The sequence below is a fragment of the Chelonoidis abingdonii genome, chromosome 11 (genome assembly GCF_003597395.2).
Source record: "Chelonoidis abingdonii isolate Lonesome George chromosome 11, CheloAbing_2.0, whole genome shotgun sequence".
Taxonomy (NCBI): domain Eukaryota; kingdom Metazoa; phylum Chordata; order Testudines; family Testudinidae; genus Chelonoidis; species Chelonoidis abingdonii.
In genome coordinates, this window is record NC_133779.1 from 39,446,022 (window position 1) to 39,463,115 (window position 17,094).

Sequence of the window (17,094 nt, forward strand, 5' to 3'; positions counted from 1 at the left end):
ACTACATGTCCCCTGTGACTAGTTCCGTATAAAATACCTGCAGAAGCTGTTCATTATTATACGTCTGCTTCATAAAGTTCTTTGAATGGATTTTCTGTAGTCCAAAAAATCTGAAGTATAAGACTCCTGATAGATGAGCTTTTCAGTTGTTCTTGACATACTACATAAGATGAGGGTGTTAGAGTTACGATGGGTTTAGTTAGAGATGTACTTAACCTTGTGTCATAGACACAGTAGCTGGTTTTGAAAGTTCCCCCAATTTGACTTAAGGTGGAAGATTTTCTTGTCTTGTTGAAAATGTGCCTCTGTTACGAATAAGGGGAAACATTTACTGAATAGAATAAAAACTAATGCATACAAATGTATCTTGTCTCAGACTTGGTAGCCAAGTCTTTTAATACCAATAATTAAAATGGATCCAAACAGCAAAGGCATAATTGATTATATATAAACTGTCCATATAGGGAACTCTGCTCTAAAGTTCCTGTTGCAAGACTTTTATGTAGTAACCTCCAATTAGCATTTAAAAAAACTCACCACTCAGTTTAATTGACTGACTTTCAAAACAATGCTGTGAGGGATAGTTGGGGTGTCTGGGGTAAGGAATATGTAGTACCAACTGCATCTTGTATAAATCTTGGAGACATTTTTTCCTACAGCGCAATGCTGGTTGTAGTTAGTCCTTAGCGGTTAATGGATTTTTTTGGGAGGAGGAAGAGGGTTAGATAATGTTGTTAAATGGATTAGTGGGATTAATCTCTCACCCCAAAATTCATGCCAGAAAGCAAACTACTTCTGTGCAAGACTGCACTCTCACAGTATATGTACATAGTGACAGAAGTGTTCAACTTAGTGTATTGCCACCCAAGTCAATAACCTCTTCATGTTTATAAAGCTATGTTTAAGATCTTTTTAACCTCTTTAAGATCTTTGGAACTTCCTATGTCATTTGCAATTCAGCTAGCAGCATTGGTATACAAAAGGCAGTTAACAAGTTTTTCATGTTTTCACTTAAATGCATAGAGTTTATAGACTTTAAGAGGCATCAAAGTATTTAATCGTTTTGGCATTTACAGTTTCATCCTGGCTTCACAGCATCATGAATGCTGCTATGTTTACAGCTGAGATAAATGTAAACACTCTAGTAAATTAAACTCTAACAAGGGTGTGTCTCCCTCACCCCAAAAAATTATATCTCTGTACAGGGCTGTCTTGGGGTTAGTCACCCTGGTCTCCTCATTTCTTACTAGGGCTGGGTACCTATTCTCAAGACCCTTCAGGCTACGCGCCAATACTTTGTTTACACTCTTATGGTCAGGCTGAGCAGTGATATATCCTAGGTAGGTGGAGCCTATTTACAACCAATGCTCTTACTTTATCTGCATTTGGGAAATTAACTTTTGTTTCTTGCAGGGTCTCTTCTCTTTGAGGGTGGGCGAGATAAGTATGGTGGCTTGGAAATGTTTGCTTTTTACAGTTCAAGGATAATCTACTTTAAATATGTTAGTTGGCCTAAGTAAAAACGCGTCGTTGGAATATGACTCTGCTGCTGTTCACTTCCGAAGATGTTGCATTGGCAAGACTTAGATTCTCTTGTGTAAGCAAATTGCTTTTAGTTACCCTAAGCAACAGAGTCAATATTGCCTGCTGCTATTGACACAACTGACTTAGAAACCAGGTCACTCTGGAGTTGTGAATCAGCTGTGTCACTGTTGGAAGTGACAATGCAGACCGATGGTGGGATAGTTCAGTGGAGGAAAGAACAGTCTGCCNGTCAACACACCCCTGGGCACCACCTCATGGCCAAATGTGACATTGCAGCTGTCTCACCAGGCTAAGTGCCCCCCGCCCCCCCAAAAAATGTTGGCTGTTGGTTTGACTGCTGGATTCCTTTGTGGCAAACAAACCAGCAGAGCTCTGGTTTTCTTAACTCTTCACTGCAAGCCATAATGCTGGTGAGAGTAATGTGATTATCTTTACTCCGAACCCCACCGCTTGACATTAAATTAATGCATTTAAGGTTGACTACTGATCTTTGTGTCAAAAATGGCTGAATTAGCAGCTTGAGAAATCTTCAAATGGGGAAGCCCATAATAAATGCATTGTTGGGTTCATTAGTGGTAGTAAGTCCTGTGAGACAGGCAGAGCTTGAAATTGAAATCTGAGGAGATGCCAAGAGACTGTTGCTTTGGATTAGCAGAGTTAAACATGCTTTAACCCTGTGCAGAAAAAATTTGAGTCACAGAGATCTACTGAGTAATTACAGAATTCTTAACGAGGCTGTCTTGCATAGTGGAATTTCACGTTGATACCATTGTATTGACTGACAGTTGTATTTTAATCGGTAGAAATATTCTGTTAGATTTGTTAACTTCTTTTAGTATGTTACTATTAATACACATCCATTTGCCTTCCAGGAATTTAGTTTTTTCCTCCAAATTGAAAGGGTGTCTCTGTCTCCTCTGTCATCCTGCTTACTCTAAACCTGTTGCTCCAAAATCTCTTACCTCAGCTCCAGATTATGTCATAGAATGGAGGTTACAATCTCATTGACAAGGCAGGAGGAAGATGTGGTAGGAGGTAAAAGTCTCCTGATTCCGTAGTTACCTTTACGATCTCTTCAGGGAAAGGAAGCTAGTTGTTACCCTGTCAGAAAGATACTGACTTACAGAATAAATGAGCGTAAAGTTCACAGAGGGACAGTTCACTTTTAGATTTAAAATTAGATTAGATTAACTTAGATTAACTCAGTGGTTGTGTAAGTATGAATAGTAAGGGTACACAGAAGGGATGGCTATTCAAGTATAACTATTTATCTGTTGCTTCAGTGTTTTTGCTATATTGGAAATATAGTCTGCCTGCTTAAGTTGTGTGGGAAGCAGATGATAAAATAGCTCAGAAGAACAGCAAAAGCAACCTTTGAGAAGAAACTTGCCACACCATTTGCTTATTTCAGCTGGTTCTGTGCAGCGAGTTAACACCAGGGTAGGGTGTTGGATTTGAATGGCAGTTAGCTGAAGTTCCCTTTTTAACCACATAATGGAGGCAATAGCAGGAATAACAAGCTTCCTGATTCTGGTTTGTGGATTTGATGGAAGTTTATGGGAGTCCAGTCACCACAGCCTTTGAAAGGGACACTGTCAACCTCGGTTTTTTAATTGACGATTTCAGAAAATTCCAGTTTCTGATGCAACCATCGTTTTAAAAAAAACAAACAAAAAAAACCATTCAGGGCCTAGTATTTAAAACTCCTTTTTAAACCAATTTCCTGCGGTTAACTTACAGGGGTCTTTTCAGCAAAGGAAAACTTGACCATACACAGGAAACTAAAATTGGCTGTGCACAAAATAAACTGAAAATCACAATCTTTCACTAACTCCTTTCAATTACAAACATCAGCTATAGTAACTATCAAATTTTCAGACATATGTTTCCCCATTAATCATCTCTACCTCTGCTAAAACTGACAGAATGCTAGTTTTGCTAATATGAACACTTATCCATTATGAATTAATAGATACTACAAACCCACTTTACATAAGCCTCTGAACAGCAGTAGCATGACATTTTGGTCATCACCAGCCTGGGTAACATTTGATATAGAGTGAAAAGCACCATCTCCAATTAGGCATTCAGTCCCCTCTCCTCTCCGCCTTTTATCGGTTCCTGTATTTTCTACATGTAAATCCAAATAACTTGGTCAAATGTAAAAGCAACTATTATCTGGGTATTAGATCAGCACATCACTGTGTGTTCATAAGGCTGTGCATTGGTGTGTGTGACATCAGTTTTGAAATGGTGCTGTGCCTCTACTTTTGAGCGTGTGGACTGTAATAGAAGCTTACTGCAGCCTTTTCCTCTTCTTCCCAGGTTATGGACAAGACTTGAGCGGTTTTGGACAAGGTTTCTCTGACCCCAGCCAGCAGCCCCCCTCCTATGGAGGCCCCTCGGTGCCACCATCAAGTGGCCCACCTGCAGGAGGAAGTGGTTTTGGACGAGGACAGAACCATAATGTGCAAGGATTTCACCCCTACAGACGCTAGCACATGCTGGCAATCAGGGAATCCTGTCCACAGTGGGATATCTGGTAGCAGCTGAACCCGGGAATCCCAGACTTCTGAACTTGTGACAATCACATACTTGATGGAGGAAAAAAAAATCTAACAACATTGGGGGAGGGGAATGGGAGGGGGAATGGCTTTTGAAGGCAACGCTGTGGGTGTTTGGACTGCAGGTTTTAAATATATTCCTTTCTCTAACCCATCAGCACAAATAAAGAAAATGTCACTGGTTCAAACTACAGGGTTTTAAAAATGTCTTCAGCTTTAATTCAAAACTTCAGGTTTCTTTTTTTGAAATTATTTTTCCTGAGCCTTTGTTTTACCGTATATTGTAAACTTTTATGTTTAAAGAAAAATATATACATTTACAGATTGTGAAATTTTTAAGAGAAATTTTCTACTATGTATGCTGGCTTATTTTTTAATTTAAAACAGGGTTTCCGTTAGCAACGTTGGAAGTGATGGTCAGTTTCAACCCCTTTACTTCTAACATAATGGTGGGGCAGTTGGTCCAGAAACTCTGGGAGTTGAGAGAAATCTACTGAGTGTATTTTGCTTTTGTTACCTGACAGTATAGAACTGGTAACAATGCAGGTGCAGACTTGTTGATGCACAGTGTCACTTATGAAGTACAGCATTTAGATCTGTGCTTCAAACTCTTTAAAATCCTCTGTGGATTTCATTAGGGGTTAACGGAGGCCTTGTTAAGATGTAGATTTCCCTCAGGCAAAAGGTTTAGGTGCATTTTGCACTAACCAGTGATTACCCCTGGTTTGAATAAAGAGAAGTACATTTGGATTAGAAACATAAGCCTGTCTCCATTTTTTTTTTTCTTACAAATTTTTCCATGTGAATTTGGGTTCTCATGAAAGTTGCCAGATTGACAGCTCTGGAAAAGAAGTCCTTGTGGGCAGAGAGTCAGTGCATGCTTACCCACACTTTTTGCCCTGTGCCTCAACCAGGACCTTTAGGTACTGCCTAGAAGTGAAAGCATAATGCACTCTTCATGCCCTTTCAGACCGTAATGCAAGTGATATGATTGGGCTGATGTAGGATCTGGACTGAGACCATTAAATTCATTTCATAGGCTACTGAAGAACCTCAGTAGCTTTAGGTCTGTACCAGCCTGACCTGGATTTGAACTGGTAATCTACAGGTGAAAGACTCAATATACCATTGAGTCTCCAAAACCCTCTCTTTTCTCTTACACGTGCATGACTATAAGCAGGAATTGATGCATTACGGCGCATTAGCATGTTAAATCAGTGATATGCTTTAGTCTAGAATTAAAGGTGGGTTAAGTTTCAAGATTATCAGGTTGCAAAGTAATCTTACATCCTAAATGTAACATGTAAACATATACAAGCTCTTAATTTAAGAGGTGAGATCAAAGTACATAAACGTCTAATGGAAGAATATATCTATCTCGAAGAAGAGGGTGGGACTAGCTCTTCTGAGATTTCGAGATCCTTTTGATTTATAAAAGCAATGGCAATATATATATTGCATTGTTCTCTGGGATATCCTTTTAATTTCTCATGTGTCCTCATACAAGTCCAGGTAGTGTTACCTCCCCATATCAAGAATCTGATCTATGAAAAAAATCCTCCACTGCATAATTCCTCTGGAATCAGCTTTGTGCTGGTTTGAGCAGTGATAGTGGATTAAACTCCAATTGTTTGCAAATTGTTATGTGAGCTACCTGCTTTATTCAAGAAAGTGCTTTAGGAGCAGGTCTTATGGAGCTAATGAACTGTGTTGTCACCTTCACAGAGCAGCTGGGTTCATATATGGTCCAGAGTGCAAACTAAGCTAGTTTGAACTTGTAGGCTTGTGTGACACTTCAACACATCCAAAATTTACCACAAATCTACACCTACAGAAGCCACTTCCACTATACCCAGATCTTCCCCAAACCCATTCACTGGCTTCCCCTGAACCTCTGTGTCACATTTAAGCTCCTTCTTACCTTCAAAGCCCTGCATAACTTGGCTTCTACTTACCTCTCTGCAAGTAACTAAACTCCCATCTTGCTTTTCTTTCTTCCATGCAGCCTCCTGTTCTGAGGTGCTCCCTCCAACCTGAATTTTCAGTGCCTCTGCTAAGTTCTGTAAACACTTCATTTGGCCTGTAAACCTTAGTGTTAAAACAGAGAACTAACTTTGCAGCACTAGCTGTGCTCTGTTGCTTCTTGATGCCCTTCAACCTTTCATCTTTTGTCTGCCGATTGTGTAGATTGGAAGCTGGGGCAGGGTTCCTTGTCTTTGCATGTTTAGTTCCAATCTGCTTTTAGCATTATCGTTGTACAGCACAGTAATTTGTACTGCAGAGACAACTGGCACATCTGGGGAAGGCTGTGGGTCAGTATTTTAGAGACTGGATAAATTAGTTGCAAGCTTCTGAACACAAGTTAATGTAGTTCTGTCAATGCTGGAAAATTTCACTTGCAGCATTTCACATCTCTGCTGCTACCTGTTGTGAGTTATGCTTGTAATCTCAGTACAAATATGACAAACTCTGTGACACTTACATAGGGTGGAGACAATTCAAGTCAATCAAACTAAGGCCCGTGTGTGTGTGTGTGTGTATGTAATTTGGGTGCTAGCACTACCCTCTGATCCCATCTCTGATACTCCTAGGCTCTGCACCAAGAATCCACTAGCTTCTGCTAACTCCAGGCCTGGCGCTTAGTTGAGCATTTAACTCTGGGGTAGAACTAGAATTTTTTTTAAATGGGTGAGGCAAGCAGAAAAATGCTAAAATGGGATTTTAAATGGTAGGATAGATGCACAGTGAAAACAGACTATCCTATTTGAATAGATGAACAATGCATAGGGAGATTAACCCCGATTTCTGCCCTTTCCAGAGAAGAATGGTGGCTGTAGCCCCCTCTGCACCTCTTACTGAGCCCCCAGTTTTGCAAAAGGAAAAACTGGAGTGACCATGTGAAGCAGGTTCCTGTGCAATTTCTGGACGTTCTTGGGGGATGGTAAATTTAGTTTCTGTAGTGGATTAATTTACACTGGTTCTCGGTGCTAAAGCTTGGTATCTGAATGTTAAACAGCTTGTGTTCGTATTGTCCAATCACTATTAAATGGGGAGTGAAAGCAGATCTTGCAGTGGCACTGTGCTCCTGTTGTGTTAGTGTCACAAATGCCACCTCAGCAGCATGGCAGGCACTGGCAGAAGATGAACCACAAAGCTTAAAGCAAAAACTGCGTTAAGACCAGCAATCTGCTCACTTTCCACTGCCAGCCTATGGTAGGGAGATAGGGCAGAAGTGGCTCTTTAGTTTTTTTTAATTTAAAAGTTTGAATTTAAAACTAGGCTGAAAGAACAGGAGTGCTTGTGACACCTTAGAGACTAACAAATTAATTTGAGCATAAGCTGTTGTGGGCTACAGTGGGCTGTAGCCCACGAAGCTTATGCTCAAATTTGTTAGTCTCTAAGGTGCCACAAGTACTCCTGTTCTTTTTGTGGATACAGACTAGCACGGCTGCGACTCTGAAAACCATGCTGAATGCATCTCTACTGACCCAATTACTCAAGTATTCTGTGAACATAAACCTATTTGTTAGCTCGCCTGCTCATCTATAAAGAAAAACTCAAGAGACCTAAATTTTCCAGAGTGACTAGTGATTTTGGGTGTCTAAATTGAGATCCTTTACATGGGCATGATATTTCAGAGCAGTGGCTGTCAGTCTTTAAAATCTTGGCTATTTCAGTGAACAAGACTCTTCCCTATGTTAACTCCTACAATGACGAGTTTAGTAAAGATGTCTCAATTCACTGTTAGTCTGGTCCTTGCGCAGGAAAATATTTCCAAAGCAGAATGGAAGGATTTTACATTTGGTCATTTAAACCAAAGCAAAGCGTGTAAAATCCTAAGCATCTGGCTTGGAAGCATTGTACTCTCATGTTGCATTGGTGTAACTGACTGCAGTGAAGGGCAAGATAATGGAGAAGATTTTAACTCCTTTATTTATGCTTTTCATCTTGTATTTCGTGCAGCTTGGGAGATACAAGCTTTACTGGATGCATTGAATTTCTAGACCAGATTTGCTTTCCAGTTCTCCTGAACTTCAGCTGTTTGGAGTTGCAACACGGCAGGGGAATGTTTTAAATGGTGGGGCAGGTTTTGTTTAATAAACCATTAACTCTGTTTGAAGTGCAGCTCTGCCCAGCAACAGAAACTGAATCAACCTGTGCTAAGAGCTGAGCCAGCATTTATCTGCCACACCTTGGTCTAAGGCTTATGTGTGAATCATCTCACAAAGCGTAGTGGGCTGGAGACTCTCCAAATTCTATGAGCAAGAGAGAGAAATGCCCCAATGATGGTATTGGAGGAACAGTTCTATTAAGAAATCTGATCTTGGGTATGTCTTCACTGCACTTAACTCAGGTGTCTAGACTAGTACAAAGCCCTGTCAGACTTCTGGAGGCATATCCCATAGTTCTTTGTGCTGCTGCAGCAGTAAACTGAGATGCTTTGTAATTTTCCCAGTGAATTGGGGGGGTGCGGGACAGGAGAGGCCACTTGTCTGTTCTGGGCACAAGGAGGGAACTGTGGGAAGGCATTGGGGGACTATCAGTACTTGAATGATTTGGCCTCATCCAAACTAAAAGTGGGTGAGGACGAGTGTGAGTGAAAGCAGCACCCAAGTTGCCAGCTAGCCTGGGTTCAGAGCACCACCAAATTCAGGTGAGAGAGTGTTGTGTGTGGATGGGAGAGGGCTTAGGGGCAACACCTGAGTAAGAACCCAGGTTAATTCTGCCTTGAAGGCCTACCTCATGTGAGAGACAAATTCTCTGCTCCTTTCCTAGAGGAGTTGAAAAAGGATGGACAGTTTTATGGTGCCACCCACTGGGAAGCAGTTCTGAAACCCATATAAATTGCAGCCATGTTGCCTCCCTTAGGTTTTCTTTGCCTCATCTTGGAAGCACAGAGGCATTGCCTCACCTTTCCTGCTCTCTCCCTCAATCTGGATTGAGGAAGGAATAGGAGACAAGAAAAAAGGAAGAGTAAGGAGAGAAGCCAGAGGCCTGAGATTTCTGCTTCAGCCCAGGGGAGAGGATAGAAAGCAGAGCTCTGAAGTGGAGCATCCTTTATAGTGGTCTCAGCTGGGGCCAGCCATTTAATCAGACATGATTCCCACTTGGAAATGGCTGAGTGGTCTCTTCTACTTCTCCAAGGTGGCTACTTGCGTACCTGGGACTAGCACCCTGCCTAAGCATTCTGCTTGGCTTCACAGCCTGCTCAGCTCTATGGCAGCTTCTCTGCCTCCACCTGGACCTGATGTCTTGTTCTGGTAAGTCCTGCACTGGTGGGGATTTTTTTGCCTTGCCCTTTCTCAGTGGAGATTCTCCTCAACCATCTACTCCTAACCTTTTTTAGCTCCAATTTCTGCAGCCTCTTCCTCTCCCTGGGATTCCATCCGCCCCTTCCTACTCTCCCAAAACTCACCCTGCCCAGGCATCTGTATGTTTGGTTTGTAGAGCCTAAGGCAGGGGTAGGCAACCTATGGCACTTGTGCCGAAGGTGGCATGTGAGCCGATTTTCAGTGACACTCACGCTGCCCGGGTCCTGGCCACCAGTCCAGGGGATTCTGCATTTTAATTTAATTTTAAATGAAGCTTCTTAAACATTTTAAAAACCTTATTTACTTTACATACACCAATAGTTTAGTTCTGTATTCTCGACTTATAGAAAGATATTACTGGCACGCAAAACCTTAAATCAGAGTGAATAAATGAAGACTCGGCACACCACTTCTGAAAGGTTGCCAACCCCTGGCCTAAGGACTCAAAATCACCTGACAGCCTTGCTCCCAGCCACTGGCATAGGGGGCAGATTGTAGGCATAGCCAGAGTACTGTGATTATGACTATTTGAGGCTTCCTAGGGCCTAGAGGGAGCTATGAAAAGCAGCATAAATTAGAGAAGTCCTGAGGCTGCTCTAACTTACGCTAAGGGGGCAAGCAGCGCCTCTGTGTACTCAGAACATGGGGAGACCACAGGTGACACAGTCCCTCTTCTCTTCATATCCCCAAGCACAGAAATAGAGCAACTGAGAATTGGTCCCACTGTACTATGTTAGATCACTCAAGTTTTATTGAGCCACAGTCATTTAAAATAAAACTATCAAATATCCTTTCTGTAACTTTCTTTTTTTATCTTAAAATTAATTTGGTTGTTAAAGCTCACAAGGACTCAAGTCTATATTCTAGCCAAAACAACTAGAATTCATCAGGGAGTGACTTTTTTTCTGTGAGAAATGTTGATGAAAATGGAGGGGAACGGTTTTAATTTTTCTCAAAAAATTTCAGCTTTTCTTTGAACAAACAAATTGAAACCTGAACAATTTTCAGTTTTAAACTATTTTTTTCCACTACAAATTTCAGTATAACTGAAATGGAATCTGTCCCCTTACAATTTCGATTTACCCAATAAGGCATTTTTCTGTTAAAAATGCTTTTTAATCGAAAATGTTCGATCAGCTCCTAACCCAAGCCTCCAGTGAACTTATGCAAAGAGTGGGTTGAGGAAATGGTTTATAGAAACTGCTTAACCAATAGCTATTTCCATACTATTTTTGCTCTCATTCTCACAGTTAACTTTACTGCGTTTTACAACACCCAAAAAGGGTTGGTTCCTGATCTCAATTCCATGTCATTGGACATCTGCACCCCCTTCTTCCCAAGCTGATGGAGAGAGGTTCCAATATTTCTTTCTGGTGTGGGCACCTGTCTGATCTAGAGTATCTTCTGTGCCACAAGATCCCAAAGCTCTTTGCACACAGCATCACTGAAATGCAGCCATCTCTGGGGTGGTTGAAAAGTGTCAACCACGACTGGCCTATAGTCCAGGGGAGTCTCCTAAAACTTTAGAGAAATGCTTACTTTGAAACCCGCTTCCAGTAAAAAGCCCTTGAGGGCTGCCCTAGGTGGATGAATACTTGGCAGGTAGCAGCCCCCACGGGAGTGATGGATTGCAGGTGGGATGTGAAGAACCAACACACCGCCCCTACCTTCAGGGAGCAGACAGAGAGCTGACCTCTCTAGGATATTTGCTTGGATTGAGGATTGGGGGGCAAACATCCCCAGCATGGAATAGTGGCTGGTTGGGCATCAACTTCTGGGGCAGAAGCCAGGCAGGAAAGGTGGCAGGACAGAGCACCAGGCCTCTGTGGTAGGTCAAGCTGGATAAGGACCTGCATGTGGGTGGGGGATTCCACAGGGACCTGGGTGTTGTACCCAAAGTAGGTGCCAAGGTAGCCACCTTGGGAATCAGCCTGTGCCATGGTGGGGACTGTGCTCAGCTGGGGCTAATCTAGGTGGGTGCCCAGAGGGGACTGGGCTAAGTGGGTGCCTGGAGCAGGCTGGGGGAAATAAGTAGGGTTGCCAATGGTCCCTTTTATTACTTCATCTCTCTGCTGAGTGCTGCAAAAAGCTGCAAGAAATATCCTATGCGCAGGTAGCTGAGTACTGGCTGTGATTAGTATTAATAATAGACAGAGGAGTGCTAAGAAAAACAGCCCCCAGTGTTGCCAACTTTAGGAATAAGCGTGGGATTGGTGGAAGGGGTGGTAGAGGAGATGGGGCCAGTGTGGGTGAGATCTTAGGGTTTTGGGGTAGGGAGGTGCCCTAGAAATGGATAGATGAGCCATCTAGCCGCTGGCACCCTACGTGCTGCAAGATTTACACCGTCCACTTTCTTTTTTTTTTAGCGGCGGCCCCTTTAAATCTCAGTGAGGGCGGAACCGCTGCGCTGAAGCCGTAGTGGGCGGGGCCTGTCCCTTGCCCTGCTTTCGCGATATCAGGCGCCGCCCGGACGAGATCAGCCCTTTCGGAAGAGACGCGGCCAAGATGGTGGGTGATAGTGGCCGGGGCAGGAGCCCTTAATCCGGTTCCATCCGCTTCGGGGCCGGCTCGGCCGGGGCTCCGGGCGCCGATACCCCTTGAGGGCGCTGCCCCCTGCCCGCTTGGGGCTGTATGGGGGGGAACGGGCTTGGGCCTGGGCGTGGGCCTGGCTGAGCTGCTGCAGCCCGGGCCGGGCACTGGCGGGGCGGGGAGACAGCGTCTTCTCCGGGGAGGGGGCCCGGGCGGAGTGGGGGGTGTTGTGTGGGGAGGGGGACCCGGGGGGGAGGGATTGTGATGGGAGGTAGTCGGGCGTGTGTCTGGGGGGGCTCTTGGAGGTGCTGCGGGTGTGTGCAGTGTTGGTAGGTGGGGTTGTGTTGTTGTCTGTGACTCTTGGGGGTTCCGTGTTAAGGGAGCGTTGTGTCTTGGGGGAGTTGTGAGATGGTCTGTGCATTGTGGGGCTGAGCGTGTGTAAGGTGTGCTGTGGCAGGATGGGGCACCCAGGGAGTTGTCTGGAGACTGTGCGAATGACACGTGGTCCTAGGGGTGCTGTGTAATATTGTGTGCATGTTATATGTGGGATGCTTGCTGGTGGAGGCTGATGGAACTTGTGGGCCACTCTGGGGAGCAGTGGATCGTTGTAGGGCTGGGCATGGTGTTGAAGGTGTGTTTGTGGGTATGTGGAGGGCTGTGAAACTTATAGGAGCATGCTGAGCAGGGTTGGTTTATGTACTTTGTGTTCCTCCCGGCTAAACTGGCTCCAGATATGTCCAGTAACCAATCTCTTGTGAATATGGATGTGCCCAGTTAAGCCGTGGGAATGCTTCACCCTTGGGGGAGCAGGGGGGTTCAGTTAGGTCTGTGTACTCCAAAGTGAAAGGAGCATTAATATTTATCTAACAGTGAATCCTTAGGAATAAATACACAGCGTTTATATTCTTCAGAGCACTTTTACAGAGACTAATGAACTACCATGCATGTGCTGCTCTTCCCCCTGTAACACCTAAATGCAGGCAATAACTGGGCTGGTAAACACATGAGAGCAGGGCAGCAAAGGTATCTGGCAGAATATCATGCCTGCTTGGATATCTTTGTAATTTGGAGGCCTCATCTGTTTTCCCTCTGGTTCTCTCAATCCAGGCAGAAGTCGAACAGAAGAAGAAACGGACCTTTAGGAAATTCACCTACAGAGGTGTCGATCTGGATCAGCTCCTCGATATGTCCTAGTAAGAAACTCTTGCTTATTGGCACCCTTCTTCCCTGTTACCAAACCAAGCAAGGAGGTTATGTTAAGAGATGCAGGCAAGTCTTGTGGCAAGAGCCCATGACTGGAAATCAAGATATCTAAATTCTGTGCAACAGGCCCATAGGCCTTGTCTTCGCTGCAGAACTAGCCAAGTTTAAACGGGATTGTGAAATAGTTTGGGGCCAAGTTTATTATATGACTTCTATTTTCTCACCTCCTAACAATGATAGTGGACCATATCCTGAATCAGGAGTTCATTGAGATTAAGCTGTGGTTCCTTAATTTGAATAGAATGGCTTTTTTTCTATCCACTCAGGCAAAAACCTTATAACAGGACCATATCTGCTATTTTACTTGCGTGTTCTGGTAGAAGTAATTTGCCATATTCGTTCATATTGCTTGGTCCAAATTAAAGATACCAGAATGTGGGAGGACAGGTGGTGTCAAACTGGGGCCACTTGCCCAGCATTCCATGGGCCCAGAACTGTGCAGGGGAGAACTCCTAACTGAGGGCGCTAGGACCCAGGTGGGGTGCAGCTGCAGAGAGGAGCCCTAGACTCCAGCTTGCAGGAAGGGAAGCTGCCAGAGCAGGGACCTCTGGCCATTCAGAAACCTTTCTGCAGTTTCTCTGGACAGTTTGGCTGCCCTGAATTGTTTGGCTGTTTGCTCCATCTCTCAATCTCTTCCCCTCAGCTTTGCTCCATGCTTTCCCTGCCACTTATCCACTTCGCTTCCTCTCTTTCCATTTAGTTAACCTTCTGAGTAAATCCACCCTCATAAAGTTGTCACACATTGTTCACTCAGCTTGTGGCCTTCCTTGATGTCATGGCTGGCTGTCTTTGGGGCAAGGATCATCTGCTGGTACAGCACCTAGCCCAATTCTTGGTTGACGGTTAAGCAGTACCACAAGGAACATCATTAATAACTGATACATGACTCTGCATCTCATTGGAATGTCCTCAGCAGTACTAGACTACAGACTTGCTCGCTCCTGAATCTTTCCAAACAGTGAAGAAATAATTCCATCATCCCACGACTGGCAGTAGAACCAAGGAGTCCTCATGCCAGGTCCAGTGTTTCGTTCCTTTCCTCACTGAATCTAAATGTTACAGAAGAGCTGACTCTTCTTTAGAGTCATAGAATATCAGGGTTGGAAGGGACCTCAGGAGGTCATCTAGTCCAACCCCTTGCTCAAAGCAGGACCAGTCCCCAGCTAAATCCCTAAATGGCCCCCTCAGGGTTTGAGCTCACAACCCTGGGTTTAGCAGGCCAGTGCTCAAACCACTGAGCTATCTCTCCCCCCAGCTGATCTGGTCCTCTTTGTTATTTCAGCGAGCAGCTGATGCAGCTGTACAGCGCTCGCCAGCGCAGGCGTCTGAACCGTGGCCTGCGTCGTAAGCAGCATTCCCTCCTGAAGCGCCTTCGCAAGGCAAAGAAGGAGGCCCCTCCCATGGAGAAGCCAGAGGTAGTCAAAACTCACCTGCGCGACATGATCATCCTCCCCGAGATGGTGGGCAGCATGGTCGGCGTATACAACGGCAAAACCTTCAACCAGGTGGAAATCAAGGTGAGCTATGCAGGAGTGAAAGGTTTAAATACTGCCTGATAGCACCAAAAACTTACCAGCATCCTGCTTGCTTAGGACCTGTCTCTGCTTTTGCATTTTCCTGCAGTAGATTGATTCTGAAAGTGTAAACCATTTGCTCTTTAATTTGCTTGAACTTCTGTTCCAGTTGGCCCGTTCTGCCTCTTGGAGGAGAGTCTTTGTATATGAGGTTTTAACACCTATGAAAGGCAGGTTATTGTGAGAGCTTTTTGTTTGTTGTTGTTTTTTAAAAAAAAAAAAAACCACCCCAAAACTTTGTTGTCATGAAATCATTTTCTATTTTCCTTTGAGAAGGTGGTGTCTGACTTCAGGGAATGTGCTGCATACAAACCTTTTTCTTCTTAGCTTGTTAAAACCTAGCCTGAAGTTTTGCAAGAGGTTGCTTGCCCGCCTGGTAAATCAGTGAATGAATCAGTTGTGTATAGTGCTGCTGGGTGTGAGAGAAGTAATTGGGGGAAGGCTCTGTCTGCAGTGCAACAAAAAGCTTGCTCTTAACTCGGCTTAGCTAACGGGAGTTAAGAATATGTTGCTTCTTGCAATGTAGACAGACCCTTTGGGACAGTCCTTACCCCTTCACCCCTATGCTCACCTGCCTGGTGGTGACAGAGCAGGGGCTCTGTTACAGAGCCCAGTGTCTTGCTGTATCAAGAAATCTGACTTGCAAATCTAACTGGAAATGAAGTAGCCAGCAGGTGCAGTGTGGTGTGATCTGATATTACAAGGAAGGATTAAACAGCTGACCAACATTTTCTTTGCCTGCTTTGTTTGTGGTTGAAATCTAACCTGAAAGCCTGTTGAAGGGCTTAAGGTAGATTATTGACCTGTTTGGGCTCTCTGGTTGGGGGAATGTTTTGAGTTGGACACATGGGGGTGATTTTTTTTTAAAGGCACAGGTGGCAGACACCTGTGTCATGAAATCCAGCTTGTCTTCGGATGCTCTTCAAGGTCTTTGCAGGGTACTCTCCCGTTTTAGGCTCTCAGCTGCTTGTCACATCAGATCAATCCTGTTTCTGAAGTCTTCCTGTCTTTTCTCTTGCAGCCCGAGATGATTGGCCACTACCTGGGCGAGTTTTCCATCACTTACAAGCCAGTGAAACATGGCAGACCTGGTATTGGTGCCACCCACTCATCTAGGTTCATTCCTCTGAAGTAAATGTTGCTTCGGGAAAATGTTTTCTATATGTAAATAAAGAAAATGCTCCTGCCCGACACAGTCTCTGGTCTGTCTCTGGGTACTGTGTTGAGAATTTCCCTTCCATTTGGGCTATCCCTTCTGAAGCTACATGCCACTAGGAGCTTGTGTGAAGGCCTGGGGATCCTGTAGGGAATCTGGGTCCATATGTCTGCATAACTCACTGAAAATGCTTTGTGTTATGCAAATGGGGACAAGTCATGTGGGGCAAGGGATACTCCACCTGTCTTGTCCCCAGTTGCACAGCTTGTTGATGAGTTGGTCTAGGAATGTCGTCTCTAATGGCAGGTGGGAGAGGGACTGGGCTTGTGCCCTAATAAGCTTCTTTGTGGGTCTGATAAGAATTTCTAAATGTTTCTTTTTATTTTTAACGTGAGAGATTCTAATGCTGTCTAGCCCAGGGAGACTGACTTGAAGATTGGTGAAGTGACATCACAACCACTAAATGTGGGGGGAGGATCTTAACGCAGCCTGTCCTAGAACGTTTACTGATTCCAGTCACTAACCATTTGCAGTAGTGATGTTCCTGGTAAAGATTCGAGACCCTCTCTTCAATGAAGGGATGAGAGCTCATTGTAAACAACTACGGTGACCAGATGTCCCGATTTTGGGGTCTTTTTCTTTTATAGGGTCCTATTACCCCCTCATCCCCTCCTAATTTTTCACATTTGCTGTCTGGTCATCCTATAAACAACCCATATCCTCCAAGAATAGAATTAACAGTCTTGGTACTTAAAAAGCAGGAGTAAAATCCTTTCACACCTCTTTGTGGTGTGGGGGGGTGGGCCACATGCCCAGTCTTCTGGAATCTTTTAAGCACATACTGAATATTAAAGGGAGGCAGAGATCAGGTTTATTGGCTGTTAGACGTTATAGTCTGAGGAATGCACTCTGGATTCTTAGATGTCAATATCCTCTACCTCTAAAAATTGTCAGTATGCTGGTGCTGCCGCTTGGAGAGCTATTGTGTGTTTTGGTTTGGTGTTCCAAGTATGTTCCCCTCCTGTGCACAGCTGCTTTCTGTACTAAGGCCTTTCTTGTTGCTTCCATGAAGATGCTGATACAGCGTAAACAAATGTGGTGGTTACCCTGAACATCTGAAGGACGTAATAAGCTGTGGCTGACAGAAGAGG

The 17,094-nt window shown here is 44.2% G+C and overlaps 2 protein-coding genes across 8 annotated transcripts in view; both read left to right on the forward strand.

Moving 5' to 3' along the window:
• The window catches only part of DAZAP1 (DAZ associated protein 1), a 35,083-nt gene extending 30,212 nt beyond the window's left edge, over nt 1-4,871 (forward strand). For 5 of the 7 annotated variants that reach the window (XM_032790263.2, XM_032790346.2, XM_032790480.2 and 2 more), the window contains one exon: nt 3,871-4,871. In XM_032790263.2, the coding sequence (XP_032646154.1) occupies nt 3,871-4,043 (173 nt within the window). In that variant the 3' untranslated portion in view covers nt 4,044-4,871. Of the gene's footprint in view, nt 1-1,250; nt 1,341-3,870 lie in introns of all 7 variants that reach the window. The other 2 variants (XM_032790417.2, XM_032790550.2) reach the window with 2 other exon arrangements.
• A 6,956-nt stretch (nt 4,872-11,827) lies between these two features.
• RPS15 (ribosomal protein S15) lies at nt 11,828-15,978 on the forward strand. Its single transcript, XM_032791043.2, has 4 exons — nt 11,828-11,929; nt 13,058-13,143; nt 14,496-14,730; nt 15,809-15,978. Exons 1-4 carry the CDS (start codon nt 11,927-11,929, stop codon nt 15,920-15,922), a joined length of 438 nt encoding a protein of 145 aa, XP_032646934.1. The 5' UTR covers nt 11,828-11,926; the 3' UTR covers nt 15,923-15,978.
• The last annotated feature ends 1,116 nt before the right edge of the window (nt 15,979-17,094 follow it).

Bases quoted from the DNA above. Each gene is read 5' to 3' on its own strand.
- RPS15 (XM_032791043.2), top strand. The intron at 13,144-14,495 runs GTAAGAAACTCT...TTGTTATTTCAG, and splicing joins CAGCTCCTCGATATGTCCTA to CGAGCAGCTGATGCAGCTGT. The intron at 14,731-15,808 runs GTGAGCTATGCA...TTTCTCTTGCAG, and splicing joins TCAACCAGGTGGAAATCAAG to CCCGAGATGATTGGCCACTA.